Source organism: Rhinolophus hipposideros, assembly GCF_964194185.1.
Source record: "Rhinolophus hipposideros genome assembly, chromosome: 16".
Classification (NCBI taxonomy): Eukaryota; Metazoa; Chordata; class Mammalia; order Chiroptera; family Rhinolophidae; genus Rhinolophus; species Rhinolophus hipposideros.
The window spans coordinates 45,790,507-45,817,984 of NC_138062.1; the positions used below are offsets into that span (position 1 = coordinate 45,790,507).

Here is a 27,478-nt window from a genome sequence, read left to right on the forward strand (position 1 = left end):
AACAAGGTGGTTCATATGGAGTCAGACAACTCCACACCTAATAAGGTGGCCTCAGAAAGTTTACCTAGCATCCAGGTATCCTTTAAAACATTCTACCACCAAAATATTACATTTATACTCAAAAGTTACATTCATGGTTCAGAACCTTAAATCTCTTGAATTTACACATATTCCCATGATGAAATATATTAAAATGATATATCACCAGGGTAGGAAAAGCATCATTGTAAAGCATCATTGACTCCCATGAAAGAAACTTAAACATTTGTAGTCAACGGCCAAAAAATAGTATCAGAGCAAGGCCAAGTATTGCACACCATTGCCAGGAACATATTTCTGGCAATGGAACAAGGACTGGTCATTGAACTATCAAATATATTTCAAGAGGGTATTATGTTCTAGAGAGAATTAAATAGATTTAGAAATAGATTTAGTCTTCGGTTTCCTGACCTGAAGCATTTCTGAATACTAGTAACTATTAGTCAAGATCTCCATAATATTGGAAGCAGTAAATGTATGCTTTGTATTTCTTATAAATTTTCACATATACTTATTTAGGAATTTTTTTTTCATGTAATGATGCCAATAGACACCCTCTAAAGAAAATTCTGTTTTAAACAAACTTCCTTGATTTTATATATATATATATATATATATATATATATATATATATATATATACATACATACATATATATATATATATATATATATATGTAGTCAAATTTTATAATTTACTACAACTTGATTGAGAAATTTTAGACCCTGATGTCTTGAACTCTATTTCCAGTTGCAACAGTGTTACACAATTTGCTTTGGACAAATTTCTTTATTTCTGGAAGATTTGGTCAGCCCAGTTTAGAGAGAGAGAGAGAAAGAGTGAAAGTGAGAGGGAGAGGGAGAGAGAGGAAGAGGGAAGGAGGAAGAGGGAGAGGGAGAGGGGGACGGAAGGGGGGGGAGAGAGAGAGAGAGAGAGAGAGAGAGAGAGAGAGAAACATTGCCTTACTCCATAGGGGGGCAGTAAGGGTTAATGAGATAATATTTATAAACCATTTTTAAGAAAAAAAGTGCTATGGATATGCTTATTGCATATTGATAACTAAAGGGAAAAATATAGTCCCACAAATGAAAAACATGTGTAAATTAATACTTTCAACGCTTCACACTCACAGACAAATTCTACCTCAATGCCTCCTTTAGGAAGGTAAAAAAGAAAAACAAAGAAAAGAAAAGAAAAGCCAGAAAAACGAAACCCCAAAACCCCTCAGCTTTAGAAATACCAAAGTTTCTGAGGTTGGAGAAATGCTAACAGAAGACAAGCTTACCACATTGTCCCAGTGTTGAGCCTTATCCATTTGTCAATCACTAACTGTTAGATCTATTTTTTTTAGGAATGTGCATAGCCAATTTAGTATAAAAATTGAACTACAGAACCACATATTTTAGAAAAGTGATTGAAAATAGAGAACTCATTTCGACTAGTCAACAGCTTTCTAAATTCCCTTTAGCACACTTCAAAAAAGCACAAGGATCATTGTGGGCTGCTAGTTTTTATTACTTGCAAAACCTAAAGTCACTATTGCAAGATTCTAGTACCAACTGTAGAATCTCATACTAGAAACCTGGATATTTTCCCCAGGGACCAATTAATTCACTATTTATAGCCCCAACTCTCAGTTTAATGCAATTTGGAATATCTCCAACAGTAAGGAATTACTCTTTGGAATTTCTTTTTCAATTTTGACAGATTTACTAACCAAACTCCAAGGAGCAGTAGAGGTGGACCAGTGATTCTCAAAGCGGGCAATGTGGGAGAGGGAAGAGTCAAGCCCTGTCCCCTCCGTTCCACACTCCAGGGGGTTGAGAATCTCTAGGTGTATGTGAGTGGAAAGGAATTCAATATTACAATTTTATACATTGGGGGGGACACTCTGATGTTTGTAATAAAATTATAGACGGTAAGACTGAAAAATTAGGTGTACAGGTTATAAAAGATTGAGAAGCACTAATAATACTGAAAATTACTGTAAAGGAAGGAGGGTTAAAAAGAATTGGTCATTTAGCTGGGAGCTTAAGAAAATTTTCTTGGTAAAAGAGGTGACAGAGGGACAGAGGGGAGCATGCAGTACCCAGTGTTCCAGCTTCCTCCCCCATCCCACACTTGTCTAGTTCATGAGCAAGCTGTGAATTTGGAAAGCTTAATCTGTGATTTGATTAGCTTGATTAAAGGCTGAGTGAAGTTAAAATCTTTGGCACTGCATTTCAGAACTGAAACACATAAACATAACCCTTGCCAAAGGACAATTCCAAAAAGTTTAAGGTTTTTGATGGCGCCTAAATGTGATTGGGAAAGTAAAAAGGGGAAGATTTGGTAGTAAGGAAAAAACAAAACCAACAACAAAACAAAATGAAAAATCAAGGGTTCAAGAGCTCTGGAAGAGAGAATGGGAGAGAAAATTAAGAAAAATTTACTTGATTTTTAAGTTTGTAAAGAAACACAGAATCACTAACAGTAAATCATCATAAAATTGGTGGTACAGTAATAAATGAAAAATGATGTTTACTCCAATGCACGGGGATTTAACATTTTAAGGTAAGAAGTCTATTGCTGCCAGAAACTGGAAATACAAACAGTAAGCAAAAGCACATACACATTTTTATACTCGAACCAATCATTACAGTGAACTGTTAGAAAAATACACTTTCTGAAGAATAAACAGGGACTGTCCATCTGTATCCCATGGAGGAAGAATTACTTTCAGAGATAAGCAGCGCCACTTTTGGAAGGATAATGCTCGTATTCTTTTGGGTTTCTCATGGCCTTTCTTTTCAGTGCAGTGCAGTTGGGTCCTAGTGTGGTACAGTTGGGTCACGATTGCAATGAGGTTTGTCTGGCCTGACTGATCTGGGTTAAAACATCCAAAGCAATTTTTCGTTTGCTATCCCTCCTACATCATCAGGAGGTGGGTAAAATGGCTTAGCACAGTGAAAAGTCTAATTCAGAATAATGACCTGAAAGACTCACGTGACTTACAGTCTGATTTATAAAGTTCTTTTTCACATCTACACGTTAGTATTTTAAAGCTCTCCTGGAATATGGGCTAATTCCCACCAAATTTCCAAGGAGAACTTCATTTAGACCTGTGTTAACAAATAAATAAATATGATTTTTAATTTGTTCATCATTCATATGCAAAGAAATGCTGCCACAGAATTTCAAGGGTGTTCAGAAGGACTTCTTGAGAAAGGCGAATCGGTCCCTTTTTTTCATTAATAATTTATTTAATTTCATTAATTTTCATTAATAATTTTTTCATTAATAATTTATCAAACACTTCCTTTAGAAAAAGTATAAGGGTTGTGACCTTGCCACCCTAGATTTTCCCATCTTTTTAAATACTAGGTTTATTTAATGAGATATTACTGGAATACTCATCGTTACTTTTATCACACAAGAATGGTTAATTGTGCCATGTGTATAAACCTTGTGGAAAGCAGTCCAGACGGCAGTTCCTTATGGTTTGATTTAAGCTATTTCTAGAACACTCATTTTGACATTAAACAAGACACTGGAAATTTTTGTGGTTTTTCTGTTGATTTAGCTGATGAATATTTATCTGTGTCTTTTTCCACGTAAGGGATGTGTTGGGAGATGGTGTAGACAAAGGTTAGGATCCAAAACATTCTTTAAAAGGGATAATGAGAACAAACTGAAGCCTACTAAGGCTGGAGGGTAAAGCAGAATCACCCAGCAACGTCCAGGCTGGAGCAGCTACCCCAGAAACCTGTGAGTATGACAATTAATGTCATAAGCCACTGAAGTGTGGTGGTGTAGACGCAGCATAATCACGGCACTAGCTGATAACTACACAACATAAACTGTGATCATTTCATTATTAACGCAAAGAGGATAAATCGGGGGGAATGGAGAAAGACAAAAAGTGGCAGAAAAGAGGTGAATGGGAAAGATCTTGGTCAAGATCCATGCAAATATTAGATTAGCCAAAGTTCAATTGGAGTCTGTGTTGCATGCTACTACAAGAGGTGAGTTGGGGGGAACCTCCCAGATTTTCAAGTCCTCATCTTATAGAGGAAGATACTGCAACTCAGGGAGATAAAGTTACAAACGGACACCGTGACAGAAGCAGGTTGTTATCTTTCCCTATCCATCATCTCTGCCAGGAAAATCCTACCCATTCTTCAAGGCTCAATTCAAAAGCCACTCTCTTGGTTACCCCTTCCTTGTTTTGTCCTAACTAAAAACGGTTTCTCACCTCTGAATTTGTACAGATTTCTGAACTCTGTCCGAATTTGAAAGAACACGTTTTGTGTTATTTGGTTTGTCCTGGTTTATGTAGGAGAGGAAAACTTTTCCCTTCTTCCTTTCTAGGTTCTTTGGCTGGTCTAATAATTAATTTGACACAAGACAGATTAATAGGAGAAAAACACATTTATTTTTGTATGTGAGAGCCATAGAAATATGAGACTTAGAGAAGCGACCAAAGCAGACAGCTTTTATACCTTTTAGACAAAGATAACAAATTTGTGAAGAATTGACAGGACATAGAAGTTTGGGCTTGGGGTAGTAAATGATTGAGGCAGTAACAAGGTTTGTTTAATACAATCTTTTTGGCCCTAAATTCCCTATCTCTGGTGAGAAGGATGCTTTCTACTCTCCTGGTACAGGGAAGGTATGTGTCACATGGGAGATTTATTTTCTGCTTTCTGAGGGACAAAAGAGGGTCAGCCTATCCTTTCTGTACCAGCTGTTTATCAAGTAACTTTAATTCAAATTAATAAGTATGCCAAAGTGGCTTATTTTGGGATGACATATTCTGCTCCCCTTCACTTACTATCCTTTTCCTGTCCTGGGCTGCTTCTCAGCAAAGGCCTGCTTGAGCTTGAGGAGAGGGAGCCTCATCCTGAAAAGCATGACTGACAGGCATGGAGACTAGGAAGGGTGTTCTACATAGTGCTCTCTTGCTGGAGAGCAAAGAACAGGAAAAGAATAAAATGTGCCTTGGTGTCATCCTTTATTTCTTCTTTTCAATAAATGGCCTTCATAAGTTGTATTTGTTTTATTTCTCCCTGTTCCTATGAATCCAGGCATTAGATTATTTCGGGTTTCCCTTCAGAGCATTCCATTAGCTCCACATTATGATTTAAAAAGAAAAAAGAAAGAAAGAATTCTGGGGACCTGTGGTAGATCAGAAGCCAGGTGACTTCGGCTTTTCTTTGTTCCCCGTGTGGGTGACAGTTAGTCACATAGTAACAGAAGCAGCTGAAACCTGCTAGTGTGATGTTGCTAGGTGTCATAGAGCCAAAGCAGTCAGATGGTTAGAAACTAACTGACCAATTAAGAGCAAGAAAGAATGGATTTATAACTTTTGCTATTATGATTATTCTGAAAGAGAACTCATTATGAAATTATATTACAAGAGAAAAGATGGTTTATACCTAATGGAGGAATTAACAGCTCGGAGAAAGAGATGTTCTCTCCTGTCCGTGAGCGTTTGTGACTTTAGAAACCCTGAGGAGGGAGTCACTGAAAACACTCCAACAGATAACATATTGTTAATCTGTCTGTTCTTCTCTTGGGACATCAGATGTGAGAGAATTGAAGTAAAAAAATAAAGGCCACCACCCATCAAATATATGGAAAAACTTGTGAGAGAAACAGTGAGAGACCAAAACAAAACAAAACAAACAAGCAAACCCAATTGCAAGAAATAGAGAGAGTGTGTTTAAGCTGCTGCAAAATCCTGGAAAGCAAAGGCAGAAGTCAAGTTATCAACTCCTTGAAGGCAGAATTTCCCCATGAACTCCCTACAGAGCTCGGTAGTACACAATGGGTACTCGGTTTGTGTTTGCTGCATTAAAACCTTTGAGATCTACTTGGTCTAGAAAAGGCAACACATGCTTGCCTATGTTCTTCTCTCCCAGATTAAACATTTCTGAGACTGCCAATCTTTTCTGTTCTTTGCACTTCACTAAATTGGTGACAGGAAACCAGATGCCCTCAATCCTTTGTACTATGTGTTCTGAGCCTGGCTCTCACAGTAATTCCTTTCCCTTTTATTCTGAGGAGTGAGAAAGTGATGACTTTTCTGGTAAACGATGTATGTCTCTCTACTGCCTCTAAAGATGACAAATCAAAAGGCCACCGGGGCTCCAGTATTTCATGCCTAGAGACTATTACAGGCATACCTTGGAGAGATGGCAGGCTCAGTTCCAGACAACCGCAATAAAGCGAGCTGTATTTTTTTGCTGGTGGAGGGTCTTGCCTTCAATTTGAAAAAAAACACATCTGTGAAGCGCGATAAAACAAGGAATGCCTGCATTGGTTGGAATTTGGTCCTAGAGTTTCACAAATTTATTCCTAAATCTTTGGGGCTCTTGGGGCAGTGCCCCTCTGACTGAAGTACCTGTCCTGCCTGTAACCCCTATAGTCCACTTTGCATTTCACGCTAAGAGAGCCAGACAGTTCTATCTAGAGAGCCTATGACATTTATAAAAAAATGAAGTTTTCGTAATCACAAAAGCAATATATTTTGTTAAAAGTAACAGTAGAGAACCGTATGGAATAAAAAGGAAGAGTTCCAACCCTTTGCCATCCTATCATCAATCCATTCATCTGAGATCACAACGGGTATGTCTTGAGAGATCCAGACAGATTATGTCAGTGCTAACGTTTGGAAAAAGAAAAAAATCTTACGTTCAAAACAATTCTATCTATGAGCCTTCCAGTCACTGATTTTATAGCTTTGAAAAACCACTGGTCAGGTACTATAAAGGATTTTTAAGGTATTATGCCTTGCACACCGTGTGTGGTATAGACTGCAAAATGTACACCTTGTATTATTCTTTATACATCCTGGATTCCTGGGGAGAGGGTGTATGACGTGGGCGTGTTTCGTGTGCTTGATAGCTATAAATACACTCAGAGTCTGCTCAAAGCTGCTCACTGTTATTTCAGCACATTCACTATTCCCAGTTTTTGCATACACCCGCATCCTCACAAAAAAAGGAGTAAAACAGAATTTCAGTTTTGCTATGATGACCATGATTCCAGATAAACTGCTATAAAACTATCTTTTTTTTTTTCCAGATGTACCTCACTGCAAAGAAGTAAAATTCAATTCTAGTTTGTCTGCAGCAACGTGTAGGACATTCTGTTTCCACTCCATTCTCTTAACCTTTTTCAGGGTTGACTTCCAGAGGCTGACATCTACCTGTTTATGTCTCCACCTGCTTTCTGCCCTTTGGTTCAAGGTTCATTTTGTCCCAGCCTGTGACTCTGACTCCATTTCTTGGCTAAAGCTTTTCTGTCTTCTTTTTCCAGGAACCCCAGCCCCCAAGTCGCCCATCCCTGGCTGCCTGTACCTATCGCTGCGGTCTGCGCTGAGCTGAAGGACGGGACCTTGACAGTGTTTAAGGTCCATCACTCACCCTTCTGGTCACATTCACATGGCTTTTCCTCATGTAGCGCTTAGTAGTGAAGAACACAGTCTCTGGAGCCAGACTGAGTCCAAATCTTGGCCTTGCCTCGTATAGATAGATATAATTTTAACCGATATAGATATAGATATAGAGATATGGCTGTAGTAAGGAACTAGCATATGCAGCTGTGGGGGTTAGCTAGGCAAGTCCAAAATCCACAGGGCCGACAGTCAGGAAGGGCTGGCTAAATCTGCCCACAGGAGCGAAAGCTACAGTCCATAGATGGAATTTCTTGTTTTTCAGTAAAGCCTTACTTCTCTACTCTTAGGGTCTTTCAACTGATTGAATCTGGTCTCTCCAGATTATCAAGGATAACCTTCACAGCAACACCTAGATTAGTGTTTGATTGTATAACTAAGGACGATAGCCTAGCGAACTGGCATATAAAATTGACCATCATACCTTTTAACATACACTTTATAATTTTTAATTTATCACGTCCACTGTCTGTCTCCCCCATGAAAATATAAGTTCCACGAAGGCTGGAGGTCTTTGTTTGCCCACATAGTCCACAGTAAACATTCAATAGATATTTGTTGAATTAAATCACTTGTTGAATCAAATAGCATCACAGTCTCAGGAAGTCATTTCTGACTACCTGCTGTCTCTACAACAGAGACTCACATCCCCTAAGTGCTTCTCTTCTTCTCATTTACCTCTTTAGTTAGCTATATCTCCACTTCAGTCAGACCCATCTAACCTCCTTACAGGAGCTTAAGTAGAGCACCAGAAATAACTAAATATCTTATGATTTTATTTATTTAACTTATCTCTTTGCTCAGTCTCTTATTTACATCTATTCCTTTAGCTTCCTTTTCCCTACTCTACTTTGACCAGCAGGGGAAACACAAAAGGAAGGATTGTTACAATTACATTTACATAAATATAAAGAAGATTCACACAAAAGGCCAAAAGGAGGTATTGAGTTATGTGACATCTTTTAATTTAGCATCATGCATCCATCATTTTACCAGCAGCTATGAAGCACCAAATACATCAGACGTTGTATCGAATATTGAGAGGAAAGTCATGGACTCTGCTTTCAAATTGTTTATAGGCTAGTGCAGAAATTATGAAGTCATGCCCTGGGGACTGAATCTAGTCTTTATTAATTATTAGCTCAACTCTCATATTGTTGGTCTCTGTGGTGTTTGATATTTAAATCAGTAGTCAATATTGGAAAATCAGAAGATTTCACATAAAAATCAGAATTTTTGGCTTCCCCTGAACCATCAGAGGATCTAGTCACACGGCCTATATTTCTACAAGGCATAAGCAGCTGAGATCTGAGGAGTAGCTGCTCCCTCTTACTAGGCATGAGCTCTCTCTCTCGGTTCACCATCTTCCCCACCCAACGTCCAGGTCAGGTGGCAGTGGCTATTTATCATCTTACCCTTGGCCTGAGTAGTCATTTAGGTTACCTTCCTGGCTTCCTGAAGGCATTTGATTTTTTGGATTCCTGGTATAGTGGATTGTATTTGATAATATACCAATAAAACACTTTTTAACTCTATAAAAATAATTCTGCTTCTATGATATAATTTGATGCTCATAATAAATCGAAGAGGCATGTATGCCAAGCAATATTAGTTCCATTTTTCTCACGAGGTAATGAAAAATTGCGCTGATTAATTTACCAGTCCGGGGTATAGAGGTGGTTTTAGAGTTCACATTTCCTGATGAGCCATCCTAAGTCTAGCGAGTACTGCAGAGGGATCTCCCCCCAGCCCCAACTTTCCCCACTATAAGATTTCAGACTGAAGTAGTCAAAGATTGGGGTGGGAAGAAAAGTGAATACAAAGTTAAATTTGAAATTTTACTATTACTTAAGATTGAATTGTGGCGTTTTAGGAGTATAATTGGCTAAAGGACTTCCTATTATCTAAGAGGATAGGCCTTTTCCATACTTCATCTTAGGGCAGGAAAAGATAACACCAATGAATACATGCTTAAAAGGACAAAAATTGCATTTTCTATGCAATCAACATGTGTCATATTTGTTTAACTTAGCAGTTACACACAGAGAGATACACACGTACACACTCACATTCATACATCCATTTTTTTCCTTTTACCTGCACAGAATCATACTATACGAGTACACAGTATTTTGTAACTTCCTTTTTCCTTTGACAGTATGTCATCTTTTTATGACATTAGTCTATAATAGTTTTAACCAGTTTTAATGGTTCCATAATTGTCCACTACATAGTGGTATGATAATAATATTTGGCCAGCCACCTATTGGTCAATTTAAGTTTCCAATTTATTGTTATATAAATATACTGTACTAAATTATGTGCATCTATGATTAGTTCTTTAGGATAAATTCTTGGGAGTAGAAATGCTGTGTCACAGGACACATTTATTTCTTTAAACTTTTTTTTTTTAATTTAATACTTCAGGGGAGAGCGCGAACGCAGTCCCCCACTACCACAAATTACGCAGTCGAGTTTCCCACATTTGGGGAAATCGCAGGGGTCAGCACATCCGGAGTGTAGTGGATAAGCTTCTCCCTGGGAAAACCACCTTCGTGATCATGGTATCTCCCCTGCCAGGTAAGAATATTTCTTTAAACGTTTGATGCATGTGTAATGTCTCCTTAATCAATACTCTTCCTTCTAAAATCTCCCAACTCCTAACTTGGTCTGTCCACTCCAGCCAGATAAATCTCACTAAAATAATGTTTGCATATTTTACATCCTTTTTAAAAAGGCTCGGTGTCTTCTAGCTATTTAATATATTTTAAGCCATTCTCGTCCAGGCTTTGGGAGTCCCCTGGGAAAACACCTTGCCTTACCTCATCTACTACTTTTCAACTCTAGTTAGACTAGACCTATAATTTTTGACAGGTCCACCATTTATATGAGAAACCTTCTCCCTTTTCTTCTCCATTAATCTAAATCCTATATGTCTCCCAAAGCCCAGATCAAATTATACCTCTTCCAGAAAGTATTTCTGGGATAATCCCATCCACAAATTATCTTTTCACTCATGTATTATATTCCCCTGTAATTTTAGGTATGTATACATCTCATTTACTTGGGGTGGGCAAGCTGGTCCCAAGTAGATTATTTTTTGAATCTATCTCCAAAGCCAACATAGTGCTAGGTGCTGAATCTTGAAAAGAACTGTAAAAGTGTAGAACGCATTATGGGAGAAAGTTCTGAAATAGTCCCTAAGTGCCTTTAGAATTGGTCATCCTTCCATATGAAATTGGGTGAATGGACTTGATGAGTTTTCAAAGTGGCTTCAGCCATACTTTTCTAATAACATGATTATAGCTAGTTATTGATGACATAGAAATAATTTTCAGTTGATCCTTTGAAAGACACCTCCACTTACTTGCAAAAATTATTTGGTATGGAATTCAATATAAGAGAAATATCTCTCAAAGATTATTTAATCACCACAGTCATCAAAGTAGTTGGTGGTGGCTGCATGACATGGATTTTAAAACCACATTAGTAAGATTCCATAGTATAAAGATATTTTTATTCATAGCTTATGTTATAAAACAGAACCAATGAATATTGAAATTATCCCAGAGACTGAACATTACAAAAAAAAACACAAAAAAAACAAACCTTTAATTCATTTAAAAATGCATAAATTATTTTTCTTCCACCCCCCCAAAGTATGGTACTTCACTGTTCCAAAAATATTACACATTCAAATAAACTGTAATTATGAACATATATAGCTTCCCACAGTTAGAACTTTAAAAATGGACTGTGCTAAATAAAATGCATGTTGCTGCAACATTTAAATGTGCTTTAAAGTAAATCATTATAAGCAGGCATACAATTACTATGGTTTTAGGAAGCTTTAATCAGGAACTAAAACACAAAAGAATTAAATTTCAGCAGCTTTTGACCACCACACCTCAGTTCTTCACTATCTTCCTCATCCCCCTGAGTTTTAAAGACAAAGTCTTTTCTTAGGCAAGATAACTGGAATGAAAAATTATGGAGAGGAAAGGTACAGACTGAAATAAAAGATACGAAAAAACAGAAAGAAAGAATCTAGAAATATTTAGGATTTCTGGTATTGCAAATCCACTTTTAAAGAACTAATTTTTACTGGAGGAGTAGACTTTGAATCTTGCTGCCTCCCTAAGGGTTAGAGTGAAAAATGAAATTTCCAAAAGAGTGTGTGGGGTTTGGTGAGAGGGGAGGGAAAAATGGTGTGTGGTACTAAACTGCAATAGAGTATCTATCTGGCAGGGTCCAGTTTAATCTGATGCATCAGCCAAACTCCTGATGTTCAAAACCTTCCCTGAAATTAGTATCAGTTAAAATCCTGGAGGTATTGGCAACTGGCAGCTGAACTCTCCCGCCTGGGTCCCCCACAGCTACAGCAAATTGGCAGTGAGGCTTCCTTAGCAGCTGTTAATGGGCTGAAGGTATGGTACAACATGATTCCACTTATGTAGAACAAACAAATACAAACCCATGCATTTCTATATGTGCCCGTATGTGTGTAACTGCGTAGAAAACTGTTTGAAAAGACACACAAAACCATTAATATGTGTTTTCTCTGGGGAGGGGTTTGGGTGGGTCAATGGATCTGTTCCCTCTATGGTTTGAATCTTTACTGTAAGAATGTAATCATGGGGGCGACAGGTTAGCTCAGTTGGTTAGACCGTGGCCCTCTTAACAAGAAAGTTGCCAGTTCCATCCCCACATGGGTCTCTGTGAGCTGTGCCCTCCAAAACCAGATTGAAACAACTATTTGACTTGGAGCTGATGGGCCCTGGAAAAACACACTTGAATAAATAAAAGTTAAAAAAGAAAAAGAATATAATCATGCATTACTTGCCAATTTTAAAACTTAAAATTAAGAAAGCAACACGGGGACGCCAACCTATGCAGAGAGAGATGGGGAGACTACGCAGGAGAGTTTATATCTTGTAGCAAAGTAGCTCGCCACAGAAACTTGGTTGCATTACCAGCGTCTTCAGGTGACAGTAACTTTATGAGTGATTCTATCTTTGTATGGAGTGTTCTTGTTCTGGCTCATCTACACCTTCCTGTTGGACGTTTCACTCAGATATCTTGCTATTACTGCAAACTCTGCAGGCCTAAAAGCATACACATTGTGTCACTTTCTTCTTTTTATCTATTCTATCACCACATTGTCAGGTTTAAAACCTCGGGCTATTTGACTACTTCGTCTTCCTTGTCCCCCTATTAAATTAGTCATCAAGTCATTCTTATCCCATCTCTGCCATTTGGCTTTCCCTTTTTCATTTACAGCACACTATAGTTGACCCTTTCATGACATACATGGGTTTGAACTGAGCGGGTCCACTTACCCGCGGATTTTTTTTTCAATAAATATATATTTATAGTACTGTAAATGTATTTTCCTTCTTTATGATTTTCTAAATAACATTTTCTTTTCTTTAGGTAAGGTCAACAGCAGGCTATTAGTAGTTAAGTTTTTGGGGAGTCAAATGTTATACACAAATTTTTGACAGCACGGGAGGTTGGTGCCCCTACCTCATGCATTATTCAAGGACCAACTGTACCTCAAGTTTTATTATCTTACACACAAATTCTTATAATAGCTTCCCAACTAATCTCCCGGCTTCCAGTCTCTCCAATCTGTCATTAATTTTGAACATAAATGCCAGATTAAAAGTCTTAAGAGTAGAGTTTGTTTATTTTACTACCTGACCAAACATACACACACACAGACAAACATGCTCTTCCAATACTTGTCTACTTACTTTGTATAAAGCCTAAAATCTATTCAAGGATCCCTGGGGTCTGACCTTAACACTAACACCTCGACTTTATTTCTTATTACCAGATTCTTGGAATCATTTATCTAAATCCTTTTTAACTGTCCACTGAACATACTCTCTTTCCCCACGATGCACCTTATTCTTTGTTAAGTACTCAAGTAAGTATTTATTTTATTTGTGAGGACTTTGTTGTCTGGCATTTTTGTCTAATTAATTTGATTTAATGCATTGGATCTATTTCTTGTGTCTGAAGTTAACTACAAGTTTCTTAAAGGCAGAATCTTTGCCTTAAGCTTTTTATTATTTCTCCCCCTCCACCATTCCCCACCTATTACATACAGTGTATTCATCAAAGATGTCATTCAATAAATGTTGGCTGATTGAATGACTAACATCAAAGAACGTTTCTCTGTGCCTTCCTTATTTTGGGGGAGCACTGATTTTATACTTCTAAAAGTAAAAGATAAAAAATAAAAATAAAAAATAATATACAATGTAGTATATAGCTGTTAAAATGCACCTTGAATGAATTTGAGTTAGAATGTATGTTGCTAAAAGTAAATGTTTTGGTTAATGTACACAATGAATCCTGCTAGTTTGTTCATTTAACAGTATTTGTTGCGGGTATACTCTGTGCCAGTACTTTTCTAGGCCCTGGGGATATGGCAGTGACCAAACAGACTAAAACCTCCGCCTTCATGGAACTTACATTCCAATGGAGAAGACAGACAATAAATGAAACAAATAAGTAAAACACATAGTTTGTCAAATTTTGATAAGTGCTTTGGGGAAAGATAAAACTAGAAAAGGAGTTTAGGGAGTGTTGATGGGGTAGCGGGTAGTTGCACCTTAAAATAGGGTGATCAGTATTTTCCATATCTGGCATAGAAAAAAGTTGATATAATACCCAAGTATAATACAATTAAGACTGGCTTAAATCAGTTTGCCTCAGAAAACATGACTAGGAATATTTTTCTCATGATTTAATTTTAGCTGGCTTTTAACAAAGACTTCAAAATGGCAGCTTAGGTTCATTTTTAGTTCAATGAAGAGTAGTTCTCATACAAATGCAGCCTGGATTCAATTCTATTTCTTGGGTTGGATTATTACCAAGATCTTAACAAGGAAAGTGAAAAAATATGGATGCCTGAGGAATTGACTAACCACTTATACCTGCATTAAACATGCTTCTCTGCATCCAGAAGCTGACTAGTACCAGATTAAGAACCAGAAAGGATTTCTTGGCAAAAGATCCTCAGTTGCAAAAATAATTCCAAGACTTGGGCTGAGCTCAAATTTTAGAATTTATGTGGACATTCAAGACTTATCTTTTCACATTACCATGTGAACAATTTGAACAAATAATACAAACTTCCAGAGGTTTAGTTTCAAAAGGTCTAGAGTTTAAGAAGAATATTTTTCATCTCCTCTCTCAGCATTGCCCTTTATTATAGTAATCATTCTTTTCACAGTGTTATCCACTAATACTTATATTAATGAAGAAGACACATTTTAACATTACCTTTGTCACCAAAAATGTTGCCATGAAATAATATGCAAGGCATTGGAATACATTCTAGGAAGAAGGAGAATAGGGTATAAGGTATAAAGATATTATTTGGATACAATAATACTAGCAGGAAGTTACTCCAGTATGTTGAAGCATTATATTAGAGTATAATCCACTAATCATTCTGTTAACTAATACTAGATAATTTCTAAGCTTGATTAGGGATGAAGAAAGAACACTGAAGACCTACAGATTAGGTAAAGGTTAGAAGTGGTATCACACCTCTATATTGACGCCAGAAGGAAAACAGGGAACTGACTGGGGAAAGTAAGAATGCCAAAAAAAAAAAAAAATTCACAATTTTGCTTAGAGGTCATGCTATTAATAGCTGAGATGGACAAAGCAAAGCTGTGGGTAGAAGTTTGTGTGTATGTGTGCATAACTTGAGATGAATGACGACAAGCTAATAATTCATCAATAATTTTTACTTGCTTTTTCTTCCCCCAGCACTGCTGACAGTGTAGAAAGATGTTTAGTCCTAGGTAATTCTATAATGAGCTATTACATCACCAGACTATATAAATAGACACCATATAACTATATACAAGTAAAAATAGATGAAGTAAATTTCCTTTTCTTAAAAAAGCACAGAGAAACTGCTTACCTGATATACATGAGTGTGAAGTCTATTTTTGGATTCTTCCTGTACCAATTCCAACAGATTTCCAATTAAACTTGGCAATTTTCTTTCATTTCTCTAGGAACCTCCGATATAGGATAATGGGCAGCTGTGCTGTGCTAGAAATAAGGTGGGTACCTCAAAGACAAAATACAAGGAGTAAGCATTTGTGTAGTAAACTGAACTCATAGAAATTAAGGACTCCTTCAATGAAAGATTTTCTATTGGTCTGGAGCAAAGACTCACGTTACTCCCCATTTAACACCACAATGCTTGTAACAAATGCCAGAATGTACTGACAAATCCATTTGCTCAATAGCAAAATCTCACAAGAATACTTTGAAATGCTTCATGTTATGTACACTAAGCTGCTTCCAAACCAAAAGAATAAAAGTGAAAAACCCTAAATTAAAACTAGAAAATCAAGGAATGCATTTTAGACTTAATTAAAAATTTTTTTTTCACTGGGGAATATTGGGGAACAGTGTGTTTTTCCAGGACCTATCAGCTCTAAGTCAAGTCGTTGTTTTCACTCTAGTTGTGGAGGGTGCAGCTCACTGGCCCAAGTAGGAATCGAATCAGCAAACTTGGTGTTATGAGCACTGCCCTCTAACCAACTGAGCCAACTGGCTGCTCTAGACTAACTCTTTAGGGTAGAAAATAAGACTTTTTAGAAGGCCTCCATCTTCTTTTATACCCTATTTTTGAATGAGTGATGCTTTTCATACTTGCTATCTTTATGCCGAAAGGAATTATAAAACAGGCTGTTACAGTTTTAGATTCTTTGGTGAAATTAAATCTTCTTTTTAGGAGCAATTCTCAGTTCCCAGATTCTGGCCATGTGATGTGTTTGTGCCTGTCATGTCATGTTATGTCACGCAGTTTTACTGCAACATCTGATTTCAACTCAATCTAAGTAATTTTTTGCCACCAGCTACTGTCATGGACTTGTTGCTCTGTGTGATTCCATCTTCTTTACAAATGACTTTCTGGCTTCTTACAATAGCTCTAGGTTACGCTTACTAATATGGCTAAGGGAATGTTCTATTTCAACAGTGTAACAAATGGACGGACTTTTGTTAAGATCTTTCTCCTCAGTGGGCAGTGAAAAAAGCTCATCTAAAGAATAATCAGGTGGGTGGAGTGAATACCATGAGCAGGAAGAAGGCAAATGCCTCTAAATGTCCAATCAGCTTTTATGCCAAGGGAAATGGAAACCAGAAGTCCTTGGTGGCCTTGGGTAGCTACTCTTAATCTTTTGTGTCCTTTACTTGAAAAAATGGTGAAACTGACATACAAAGAAGATTTGTGAAAAGACTTTTCCCCACGGATGGATTTGTGTTCATCCTGTCAAGTATCTTTGTTTACTGTTCTTGTGAATGGTAAAACAGGGTTAAGTGTTGAGGTTGCATTTGGCCAAGGACCAGTTCTGTGAAGTTACTTGGCTCAAACAAAGATGAAAATGGAAACTTTGGCCTCATAAATTGCTATGGATCTCAGGCAGGTCTGCTTATATTGGAAAGCCAAGGATTCCGTCACCATCTTTTCAAAAAAACCAACAAAGGCTCAGTGTAGATTAATTAACATTTTCAACTTGCTTCAAGCATCTTAGATGAGATGCTGAGTTGTGGGCTCAGCTCTTTCTGTTCTCTGAAGGGAATGGGGTCCAGGGTAGAGACTTGGATTAGGAATTGTCTTCAAATCTACCTGATGGTCAACATACTAGAAACTAGAGTTTGTTGGCTGATATTTAACTCTTAGCAAGGTTGAGCTATATGTGGGTAAAAGGTGCTCTTTCTCAGACGAGCCTACAAATTTAGGGATGGTTGTGAAAAAGGTTTGGGTAGATATTTAGCATGCTAAATGGCCTAGATCCCTTAAGAAGCAGAGAATTGTGACAGATAAAACTAATCAAGGGAGGATGTGAAAGGGGCTATGGTTTGGAGTTGTGTGCCTACTTGTAAGACTGAAACATTCTTATTTTTTTAGTATTTACTGGTACATATAATACTATTGTGGGTGGGAAGATACAAAAGCAATAGATTTTTTTTTTTCTGAAGGAGCTCCTGAAATGGTTGATTAAACAGCCTTGCTCACTCAGCTTGCATACAGAAGAAGGAAGTCAGGCCAAAGGTTTGATCAAACCTAAGTTAGTGTGTATCTCTTGGGTCTAGCATTTAACCTCAATGCTTAGCTGAGTCAGGTATAATTGCTGGTCGTGGAAATACGTAGAAATAATAATAGTGACTAACATTTATTGTTTCCATTTTATATTTAGTGCTATATGCTTTGCATAGATTATTTCATCTAATGCTTACAATGATTTTATAAAGTAGGCAATTTTATTATGGATCTGATCAAAACCATCACTAACACTAGAGGAATAACTCATCATGTGTGTCCTACTCATGGTGGATCAATAATGCCACCAAATTATTAGAGAGGTTAGCTCATGCTAAGAAATACTAAGGTATTGCCTTTTCCTGGAACTCTTCACTAGGCTATGAAGATATTTCTTCTGGTCCTCCAAACATACTGGCTGCTCCTGGTCTCTGTTTCCTTTGCTGAATCCTCCTCATCTTACTGTTTTAATGTTGGAGTGCCCTAGGGCTCGCTTCTTGGTTCTCCTTTTCTCTAGTTACATTATCTAGTCGATCTCAATCAGTCCCATGATTCTAAATATCATCTACATACTGACAACCTCCACATTTCAGTCTACCCCAGATACATATACATATGTATATATATGTATCTATGTATACACACACACACAGGAGGTCTGAAAATTAAGTTCGTGAACTTGTTGCAATAATGTTGCTAACCTTTTTTTTTTATATCAGAGGGATTATTCATTATGAATTTGTAGCAACTGGACAAATAGTTAACCAAATTTACTATTTGAAAGTGCTGAAAAGGCTGCATGAAAAAGTTAGGCGACTTGAACTTTTCCCCCAGAATTCATGGCTCTCGAGTCAACAATGCACCAGCTCACACCGCAAGGTCTGCAAAGGGTTTTTAGTCAGTAAACAAATAACTGTATTGTAACACCCTCCCTACTCACCTGATCTGGCCTCCAATGACTTCTTTTTTTAACCAGTATTTCTTTATAAAGGAAATACTGAAAGGAAAACATTTTGATGCCATTCAGGACATCAAGGGTAATACGATGACAGCTCTGGTGGCCATTCCAGAAAAAGAGTTGCAAAATGGCTTCGAAGGGTGGACTAGGCGCTGGCATCAGTGCATAGCTTCCCAAGAGGAATACTTCAAATGTGACTGCAGTGATATTCAACAATGAGGTATGTAGCACTTTTTCTTGGATGAGTTTGTGAACTTAATTGTTCCACCTCGTATATATATTTGTCCACACCTATCTTCACATAGATGTTTAGCAGGCACCTTAAACTTACCATGTTTAAATCAGTTTACAAATACTCCCCTCCCCCGACCAAATCTGTTTCTTCTCTGTCTTCTTAATCTCAGTAAATGTCAATTCCACTTTCCCAAGAGCCTAGACGAAAAGCCCTTGGGATCATTTCTGACTGCTCTTTCTCTTGTACTCATATCTACTCTATTAGAAATTCCTGGGTGCTTCATCTTTTAAATAGAATAAAAATGTGACCATTTCTCTCCATCATTGACTTTAGTCCAGGCCATCCTTATTTTTCATCCCAGCTAGGCTAATCTCCTTGCTTGCTTTCTTGCTTCCCTACATATATTGCTCATGTAGCAACCAGTAATTAAAAAAAACAAGCAAAAACAAAAACAACTAACTTGTGAACCTTTTAAAACACACACATATACACGCACATAAATGATAATTACCCCCATGTATCCATCACTCAGCCTCAAAAATTAACATTTTGCCCATCTTCTCTCTTCTGTTCTTTATTTACCCTTCCTGTTTTTTTTGGAGTATTTTAAAACAAGTTGCAGCAAAGTTGTTCTTTTAATTATCAGATCAAGCTGCTCACAACTTTCCAGTAAGAGCCAAGTCCTTTACCATGGCCTACAAGGCCTATGTGATTTATCACTATAACCCTCCACCCCCACTCACACCATCTCCTTCCATTGTCTCCTGTCTTCGCTCTGCTTGAGTAACACCAGAGGTTCTCCAACCTTAGCGGCCACCAACATTATCTGGCGGGCTTGTTACACACAGCATAGACTGCCTGGCCCACTCGCAGGAGTTTCTGCTTCAGTGGAGCTGACGTGGGCTTCCAGAATTCGCGTTGCTAACAAGTTCCCAGATGCTCCTGCTGTCCAGCGGGCACATATGTAGGTACCACCTGCTACACTGGTCTCCTTCCCGTTCCTTAACAAGCCAGGCAAAGATTTTGCAGAGGAGTCTCTTGCACCGCTCTTCCCTCTGCCCTGAGTACTCTTTGCATTACTCAAGATTCATTTTATCCCATCTCTGTTTAAATAACATCTTTTGAGAGGCCTTCCCCATCACTCCTAAAATAGCCTCTCACCTCCCCACTCTGCGTTCCTTCCCCGTCTCTCTCATCGGTCTAGGCGGACAGCTCCACACTCGCAGACCTGGTTCTGCTCTCCAGCGTGTGTGGGGCCCCCACACCGTGCCGAGCAGGGGTCCTCTTCACTCGCATGGGTCATACACCGAGGAGGGAGGCCCACCCTCTTGCTTGGGACGAGACAGGCAAAGCGCTTTCCTGCCTGCCGCCGTGTCAGCATTTGCAAAGCCCCTGGGTGGGTCCGCTTACCTTTCCCCTCTCCCTGGGCTCAGGTCACGAGAATAAGGCGGACACGCCTGGGAGGCGCAGCGATCAGTGCAGACCGAGCGCTGGTACGCGGTGCTTTCGGGCGCCCTTTTCCCGGACCCACAACACCCGCCTCTCCTCTGCTCGCGGCCCCGCCCGGGTGACCGCAGAGTCCCCAGCGGGCGGCGGGGTCGCCCGTCCCGCCCCGCGCGCCCCGCCCGCCCCGCCGCAGCCGGAGGAAGGGGAGGCGCCGGGGGAGGGGTCCTCGGCCGCCGCGGGAGCCGCACCGCCGTCCCGTCACCGCGTCGCGCCGGCGGGGCCGAACCCGGAAGTGCCGAGCCCGCGAGCCCGCCCGTCCCGCCGCCGCCCCTGCCCCGCACCCGGGCGAGCGCGGGGGGCGCGCAGTCGGACGCAGCGCGGGAGGCCCGGCGGGCCATGGCTGCGGGGGCCGCGGCCGCAGGTGGCGGCGCGCGGTGAGGCGAGCGGCGCCCCCTCGGGGGCGGATGGGACGCGGCGCGGCGGGCGGGCGGTGCCGGCGTCCGCGGCTGGCATGGTGCTGGCGGCGGCGGGCGGGGATCGCGTGCTGAAGCCCGACCGGAGCCACCATGGAGACGCCGCCGCTGCCGCCCGGGTGAGCCTCCGCGTTAGCGCTGGGCGCGCCGCCGCGGTGCGTGTCGCCGGCCGCTGCTCGGCGACGGTCGCCCGGTGCCCGGCGGCGTTGGACGCCCGGAGCGGCCGGGGAGCGGGCGCTGGGGGAGGTGAGAGGTGGGAGCCGCGGGGCGGGACGAGGCGCGGTTCCCGCAGTCCCGGGGAGGACGCGACGGCCACTCAGCCGGGCCCGGCGGGGGACTTAGGGCGCTGCCCAGGATGTCCGGGGAAGGGTCTTGCCGCCCCCAGGCGAGTAGAAGGCTCGGGACGGGGGGCGGGGGGGGGGTGCGCGGGGACTCGGCCGGTCCTGTGAACGCCTCCCTGCGAGGCACGGGCTGCTCGTGCCCGTGTCACCGACCCCTTTTCGAAGGGATGGAAATACGATGCCCGGGATTCCGTGGAAAACAAGGCAACTGAAAAGTACCAGACGCCCGGCGTCTCCAGGAATGGTCCTGAGGTTGCTGGCATCTCCGAATTTCTAGCAAAATTAATACCCGAGGAGCTTTTACATCACTCTCCAGGAGCCCCGGCTGTTCAGGGCCTGTGACCTCTTTTACCTGGCACTGCAGAAAATTCTATCCAGAAATCAGAGCATCTTCTGTTTCCTTGGTACCCGGGGCAAATTAGTAGTGTAGCGCGACCTGCCAGGCACAGGTGTCTTTTTCCTGGGTACCCGGATCCATTCAAGATCACCTGCAACAAAATGACTTTTTTAGCAATAAGAACAGCTGAACAATTATGTGGGAGATAGTGAAGATATTAAATTATTCAGGCAAGGTTTTCTAAAAAAAAAAAAAAACCATTTTGATAAAAGTGGTCTATAAATCCCCAGGAGTTCTGAAATTTTCAATTTTGATGTGCTTTCCTTAGTTTAACCTGATGAAGGAAGAAGAGCCCTTTGAATCTGACTTTTCAAAACGCAGACCAACCTCACTCTGAAGAATGGTGTACCTTTTCATAGGAGCTTATTCATGGAGCCTTATCATTTTTCACTTAGATTTAGCCGGCTTCCCTTCATGGCAGTTGTACCGCATTTGCTTTTTGTGGTTATTTGGCAGAATTCCAGCCAAAATATGGATATTAGGCTTGGGCTGAATAATTTTTTGATGTCGAGTCCTTTTAGGAGAGCTAATAGGATTCTGGAACTGCAATTTCGAAAAGTGCCTTGTGGAATTTTTAGCTTGAGTGGAACAGGTCATGGGGATCTAAGGAGTAGATGATAAGACTCTTGAATTGACAAACCTCGGCTGATAGAAACGGGCTCAGTTGCTTCATGATCGCTGGGGCTTTGAGGGCTTTGTGATCTGGTCTTGTTCTTCGGCAGGTTCAGGAAGGCTCCTGACTCCTAGGAAACACGATGGTGGATTGTTTGCCTCAGCAGCGTGAGCACAGCACCAGCACATGAGTTCTGTCCAGGCTCAGAGGCACTTAAGGCAGGAAATGCTACCTGTACATAGACAACACACAGTATATAGAATATACCATGAAGGTATGTTATCTGTAGCAAACCTGCCCCCTTTATATCAGTCCTCTGCAATCCCTTTTCACTTTTTGGAGCAAAGGGAAGAACAAGATCTTGGAATGCAGGTGAAAAAAGGTGTGGAAAAGGCTCTGGAGAAAGGGACTAGAGACAGACAGTGATTTAAACAGAAATAATTAAAGACGAAATATATCTATGCATGCAAATATTGATAAATTGAATCTAAAACAGATCAACTAATCAGAATTTTGGTGTCTGGCATAATTTTGGTGTTTGGTATTGAGACTCAATCAGTAGTGCTGGAACAATGACAGGCTGAGAGGTAATGGAAAGCCTGGAATGCTAGCAGTGATGAGAGAATTGTTAAAACTTCTTTTAATCATGGCTCACTACAGTTGGTGAGATTTAATAATAAATACAAATAGGTTTTATTTTCATTTGGCCTATCTAGGAATAACTTTGTCCAAAGCTCATTAGAGTGTTACCTTTCTGTAGATCAGGAATAGTCTTCCTTCCCACTCCTTGGCCTGTTTGCTTCCACTCCCATTAACTTGTTTTTTCCTTCTGCACTGAATCATGGGTGCGGGATTTGAGAAATGCTGGCAGTGTCTTTGGAAAAGAGCTTCATTGGGCTTCACTGGGCTAGAGCTGGGCTAGGATGGAGGCCAGTGGAAGTTATTGGGAGGGCTCAGCTTTTCTTAATGAAGGTTAGATTTTTTAGCCTAAGCTTTAAGTCAAAGAAAGATGTTTGATGTGAACTTAAAGTGCCTTGGATGATGTGGTTGGAGACAGGGACTCATATCTTCTTTGTGTGAGTGTCTGTTTATTAATTCATTAATTCTGCAAATATTTCAATGTCTGTCTCTGCCTGGCACTGTGTGGTACTTTTGCTCATGCTTCTCTTTTAACAGTCAGTTTTACATTGTTCTGAAATCCCTTGCTCCCTTTCAGCCTGTTAGCACATTGTCTTGGAGGAATGGAGGTGACTATGCCCAGGCTCCCTAGTTTCTTCAGGACGGTCTTGTTGAAATTAGGGTTTGATCTCTTCTCCTTTTTTCACTCGGTGCCTCCAAATGTTCCTCATCCTTTTTGATTCTTATATCAGTTGTCACTGGCTTCATATTTCTGCTTATTGTTTTCTGCATCCTTGAGTATATGTGGCACTTAGAGTCTGTTGTATTTTGGGGACATGTGCCTTTGATCCAATTTGCACAAAGGTGTGCAACTGAAAATTAGATGTACATTAGTAAAGGCGTTTCAGGCCTTGAACTGATAGGTACAAAAGGAAATGTAAACTGATACGCCCTGACCTCAGGAATTTTTTTTAGATTCTAGCTGTGAGAGTTTTAAAAAAAGGATTTATGCCATTCTTAAGGTGAGGGAAGAGTGGTAGGAGATATAGGACAGAGTGCATCCTTTGACCTCCCCTTGCTGGACAGTTTTCTTGGCCTTGCTTTTCCAAATGGCTCCTCTTTCACAAGTTGGCTTTCTATAGTCCTTGCTTTTTTTGCTTTCCTTCTCCAAGCTAAGCAAACATATGTTGGATGCAACCACGTCTTTTTTCAGTCGATTCCACATCACTGGATACTCTTGAACATCGGAGGTGTTCAAGCATAGGCTGGCAAACATCTTGTTGAGCATGTTCTAAGGCATTTATTTAAGCAGTAGGAGATTGCTTGGGTTAGCGCAGAGGTTCTCAGACTTGCATTTTTCTGACTTGTAATATTAAAAAAAGAAATGAAGTCCAACATAGAATTGCTAAGTTTTTTATTTTGCCAGGTAATTATCGATAGTAATGATCAACTATCATCTTTTTGTAAAAGAAGGGACATTTTAGTGCCCCTTCCCAAATTCAAAGAATAACATAATCTCGGGTTAACGGTAGCTCTTAATTGGAATAAATTTAGTTTCATGAAAACTTGCTACATTGCTCTCATTTTGTCATAGACCAGTTAAAAATTCACCGAAACCTGACATTTGGGATCTACTGGACCGTCTGACCGTTTAATGTTCTTTGTAATTCTGAGATGCAATTACTGTGAATTTGGAATCTTGCCACAGGTTACCCCAATATTAATTTGTCTCTGATAGCCCATTGGACTGTACTCTGGTTCTGGTTTAACAAGTCTTAGTGTAAGTTGGGCATCTCTCAGATCATAGGTGAATCTCTTCGTGATAAAAACCTTTGAAATATTTAGGATCCATAATGGCCCACAAGGTAATGTTAGTAGACATATGGCTCAATGTGTATTGAAGGAACTGTAATCTATAAGGAAGATTTTGGGGTGCATTTGGGAACTTGAGAAGTGGATTCTGGAATAGGTAGTTTATGTAGTCATCTTAAAAATTTCTGATGCTGGTTGGGAAATCGCTCCTCCTCCTACTAAATACCTGCAAACCTCTTGTTTCTAATTTACATTATCGAATGCACTTAGTAGGCATTCAGTAAATATTCGTAAGTGGATTTTCATGAAGGTGACTGTAAATTTACTCATCTGTGGCTGTGATGGAATTGCACCAGGAGTGTTTATGAAAACAGTTCAACTTCTTTCTTAAGATCAGGTAGAAGGTTCAAGGTGATTCAGAGAGAGGAAACTAATTGCCTTTCAGATGCTCTTCTATAGAATTCTACCAAATCCCAAATGTATTTACTGTTTATAATGAGGGAGTTCAGGTTTTTGTTTCTGTTTATTGGGTGCCTTCTGTGACCAGGCTTTGGGGATAGCTCAGAAGACAAAGTCCTTTTCCGCATGGTTGAAACTGATAGTAAATAAACATATAACACAATTACTGTCACTGGTGGGTGAAGATACTTGTGTTATACGCTTTTCTTTTCTTACATTTCAGACTCTGCATTTGCTAAAGTATTTTTCAGACCAGTTCTTTTCACTGATTCTGCCTTGAAAAAACAAGGCCTTGCTTTCCATGACACTACTTTTTCTTAGTTTCTTCCTCTGGTTTTTAGGTTCCTAAATGTGATTTAATTTTTTATATTATTTTATTACTTTATTTCATTTAATCTTGTCAACAACCTATCTTATAGTGTAGTTCTCTGATAATCTTTTTTTCAGAGGTTAAATTACTTTCCCAAGCTCAATATGTAGAGGAGAAACTGGGACTCTGATCTCTTTCTGTTGATCACTTTTTTGGTCTTATGTGTGTGGCTTCTATTACTGTTCCTTGGCAGTAGCGTTCCACACAGGTGAAGGCCGTGGCCAATTCTTTTCAATCAACTTTTAATTACTAAGTTGTGGCTCCATTTGTATCTCAAGAGTGGGCTCTAGATCTGTGCATCAGTCTCGAATTTTGAGCTTCTCGACGAACATCTAGCTTGTACCTCAGATCCTACGAGTCTAAAACTCAGCTCATAATCTTTGCCCTTGAATTGACTTCCCTTTACAACATCTTTACTTATTCAGTGGAATCATCATTCTTCTGGTCCTGGATACCCAAGGCCTTGGAATGGTCTTTGATTTCTCTTTCATCACCCTCTGCGTCTTACCAGCTCCCAGGAACTGTCGAGCCTTGGTTTCAGGTGTCCATTCTGACTGCTAGTATTTTGATGAACAGATTTCATCACCTGATACCTGGATTTTTTTTCTCCTATTGAGTTCTGTTTTCTCATCTTTCAGTCCACCTACTATTTTGCACCACTCCCCTCCCCTCAGCCCCAAGTCTTACAGTCACACCAAATGACTTACCGAAACCAGATAGCTCCGCCAAGTGATCACAGCCTTGTTTCATTTTGGCCATATCTTATATGTTGAAAATCTGCCTTATCCCAAGCCAGGAGTTTCCAGGCTTTTCCTATCCTGCCCCTACTTGAAACAACTTGGAATTCCGCCAAGATTTGGAAGCCTGTCTCCTTCACAAAGCCTTCCCTGTTGACGCCAACTGATTCCAGCTCTCTTTGCATCCTGACAGTATTTATAATCGATAGCCCGTAATCTTGCACCTGTGTCCTGACTTGTGCCCTTCCCCGGTGGTTTCAGATGTGCCTCCCCGGTTCAGTGGGAACTGGAGAAGGCTCCTGTGCTCAGCCTTCTTTATGCCCCCCACCCCTGCTTAGTGTAGGGCATGCAGTGGTCACATAGGCAGTGCTTACCTACTGGATTTATAAACAGTGGTGGCCGGCTGGAGTAGCGCCGATAGTTTTCATTGCATGTTGCAATTAAAAATGAGGAAGGTCAATAAAATCCAGAAAACTCTATCTCCATTCAGTTTAGCTCCTCACTTCAACATTTTTCTTAACTCTGTTTACATTCTTACAGTGTTTAGTGCTTGTACAGCTTCCTGAGGCAAGTAGGTGAGGTGCTATTATCTTTGACTTTCATGTTACATTGCATAGTAGACATATTTGTGGAATAACAAAACCTTAGTTTATAAGTAAACAGTCTGAAGCCCAGAGATGCTAGGTAACTAATCCACGGTCGCTTGGTTGGTATTTGGCATAGGCAGGAGTACAATTCAGGTCATGCAGCTGATTCTGATCCTCTTCTAATGCCTTTTCATTCAAGTGTTAGAAAATGTAGCCCAGTCACCTGAATTGCCAAGTCATATTGCTGCCTTCTTTTACCAGCCAAGTGATGGCCGAACTAGGAAAAGTGGCAAAAGAAAGGTGAGAAATATGAGTGATAAAAAAACAAGAAAATGTTTGAAATGGATCATCAACCTTCTTCTTTCTTTTTTAGAGCCTGACAGTATCCTACTCTGATAGTGCTTTGTTAATTGTTTGTAACATATTCCTTAAAATAAGGGTGATCTTGCATAAGATATGTTTTATCCTGGTCCCTTTCCTGGTGATAGTCACTGTCGGGGACAAAAAGTGCCTGATTGTGCTCTGTTTGTCATGTAGGTGGGAGGGAGAGCTGAGTTGAACTGAAGCAGAGCTTTTTACAGCTCTATTGTTCTACTATCAGAGAGCAATTATACTCCAGCTTCCATCAACCTCTCCACTTCAGACATCCAACCACCTCCTCCTGCTACAGCTTCCCCACACACTTAACCAAAAGCCACACAGCCAAGTTCTAGGAGGATGAAGAGGGTGGTATGTAATCCCTCCCTCTGTCCTCCAGCAGGTTCAGTGCTCTGTTAACTGCTACTCCATTTTAGTAAAATTGGGCATTTTCAGCTTTTCTAGATGTTTCCTTTCCAGCTCTGAGAAATGGGGAACATAACTTGTAGCAATA

The 27,478-nt window shown here is 40.2% G+C and overlaps 1 protein-coding gene and 1 long non-coding RNA gene across 10 annotated transcripts in view; one reads left to right on the forward strand and one right to left on the reverse strand.

The window, feature by feature from the left end:
- Window positions 1–20,383, reverse strand: part of LOC308508693 — a 31,680-nt gene extending 11,297 nt beyond the window's left edge. For all 5 annotated transcript variants that reach the window (XR_013995063.1, XR_013995064.1, XR_013995065.1 and 2 more), the window contains exons 1-2: window positions 20,165–20,383; window positions 15,426–15,578 (exon numbers count right to left, since the gene is read on the reverse strand). This is a non-coding gene — a long non-coding RNA (uncharacterized lncRNA). The remainder of the gene's footprint in view (window positions 1–15,425; window positions 15,579–20,164) is intronic.
- A 237-nt stretch (window positions 20,384–20,620) lies between these two features.
- The window catches only part of KLHL2 (kelch like family member 2), a 94,285-nt gene continuing 87,427 nt past the window's right edge, over window positions 20,621–27,478 (forward strand). Inside the window, exons 1-2 of one of the 5 annotated variants that reach the window (XM_081075787.1) lie at window positions 20,667–20,792; window positions 22,134–22,298. Coding sequence is in view for 2 of the 5 variants with exons in the window: in XM_081075786.1 (XP_080931912.1) it covers window positions 20,767–20,792 (26 nt within the window). In the remaining 3 variants the exon portion in view is untranslated. Of the gene's footprint in view, window positions 21,059–22,133; window positions 22,299–27,478 lie in introns of all 5 variants that reach the window. The other 4 variants (XM_081075786.1, XM_081075784.1, XM_081075788.1 and 1 more) reach the window with 4 other exon arrangements.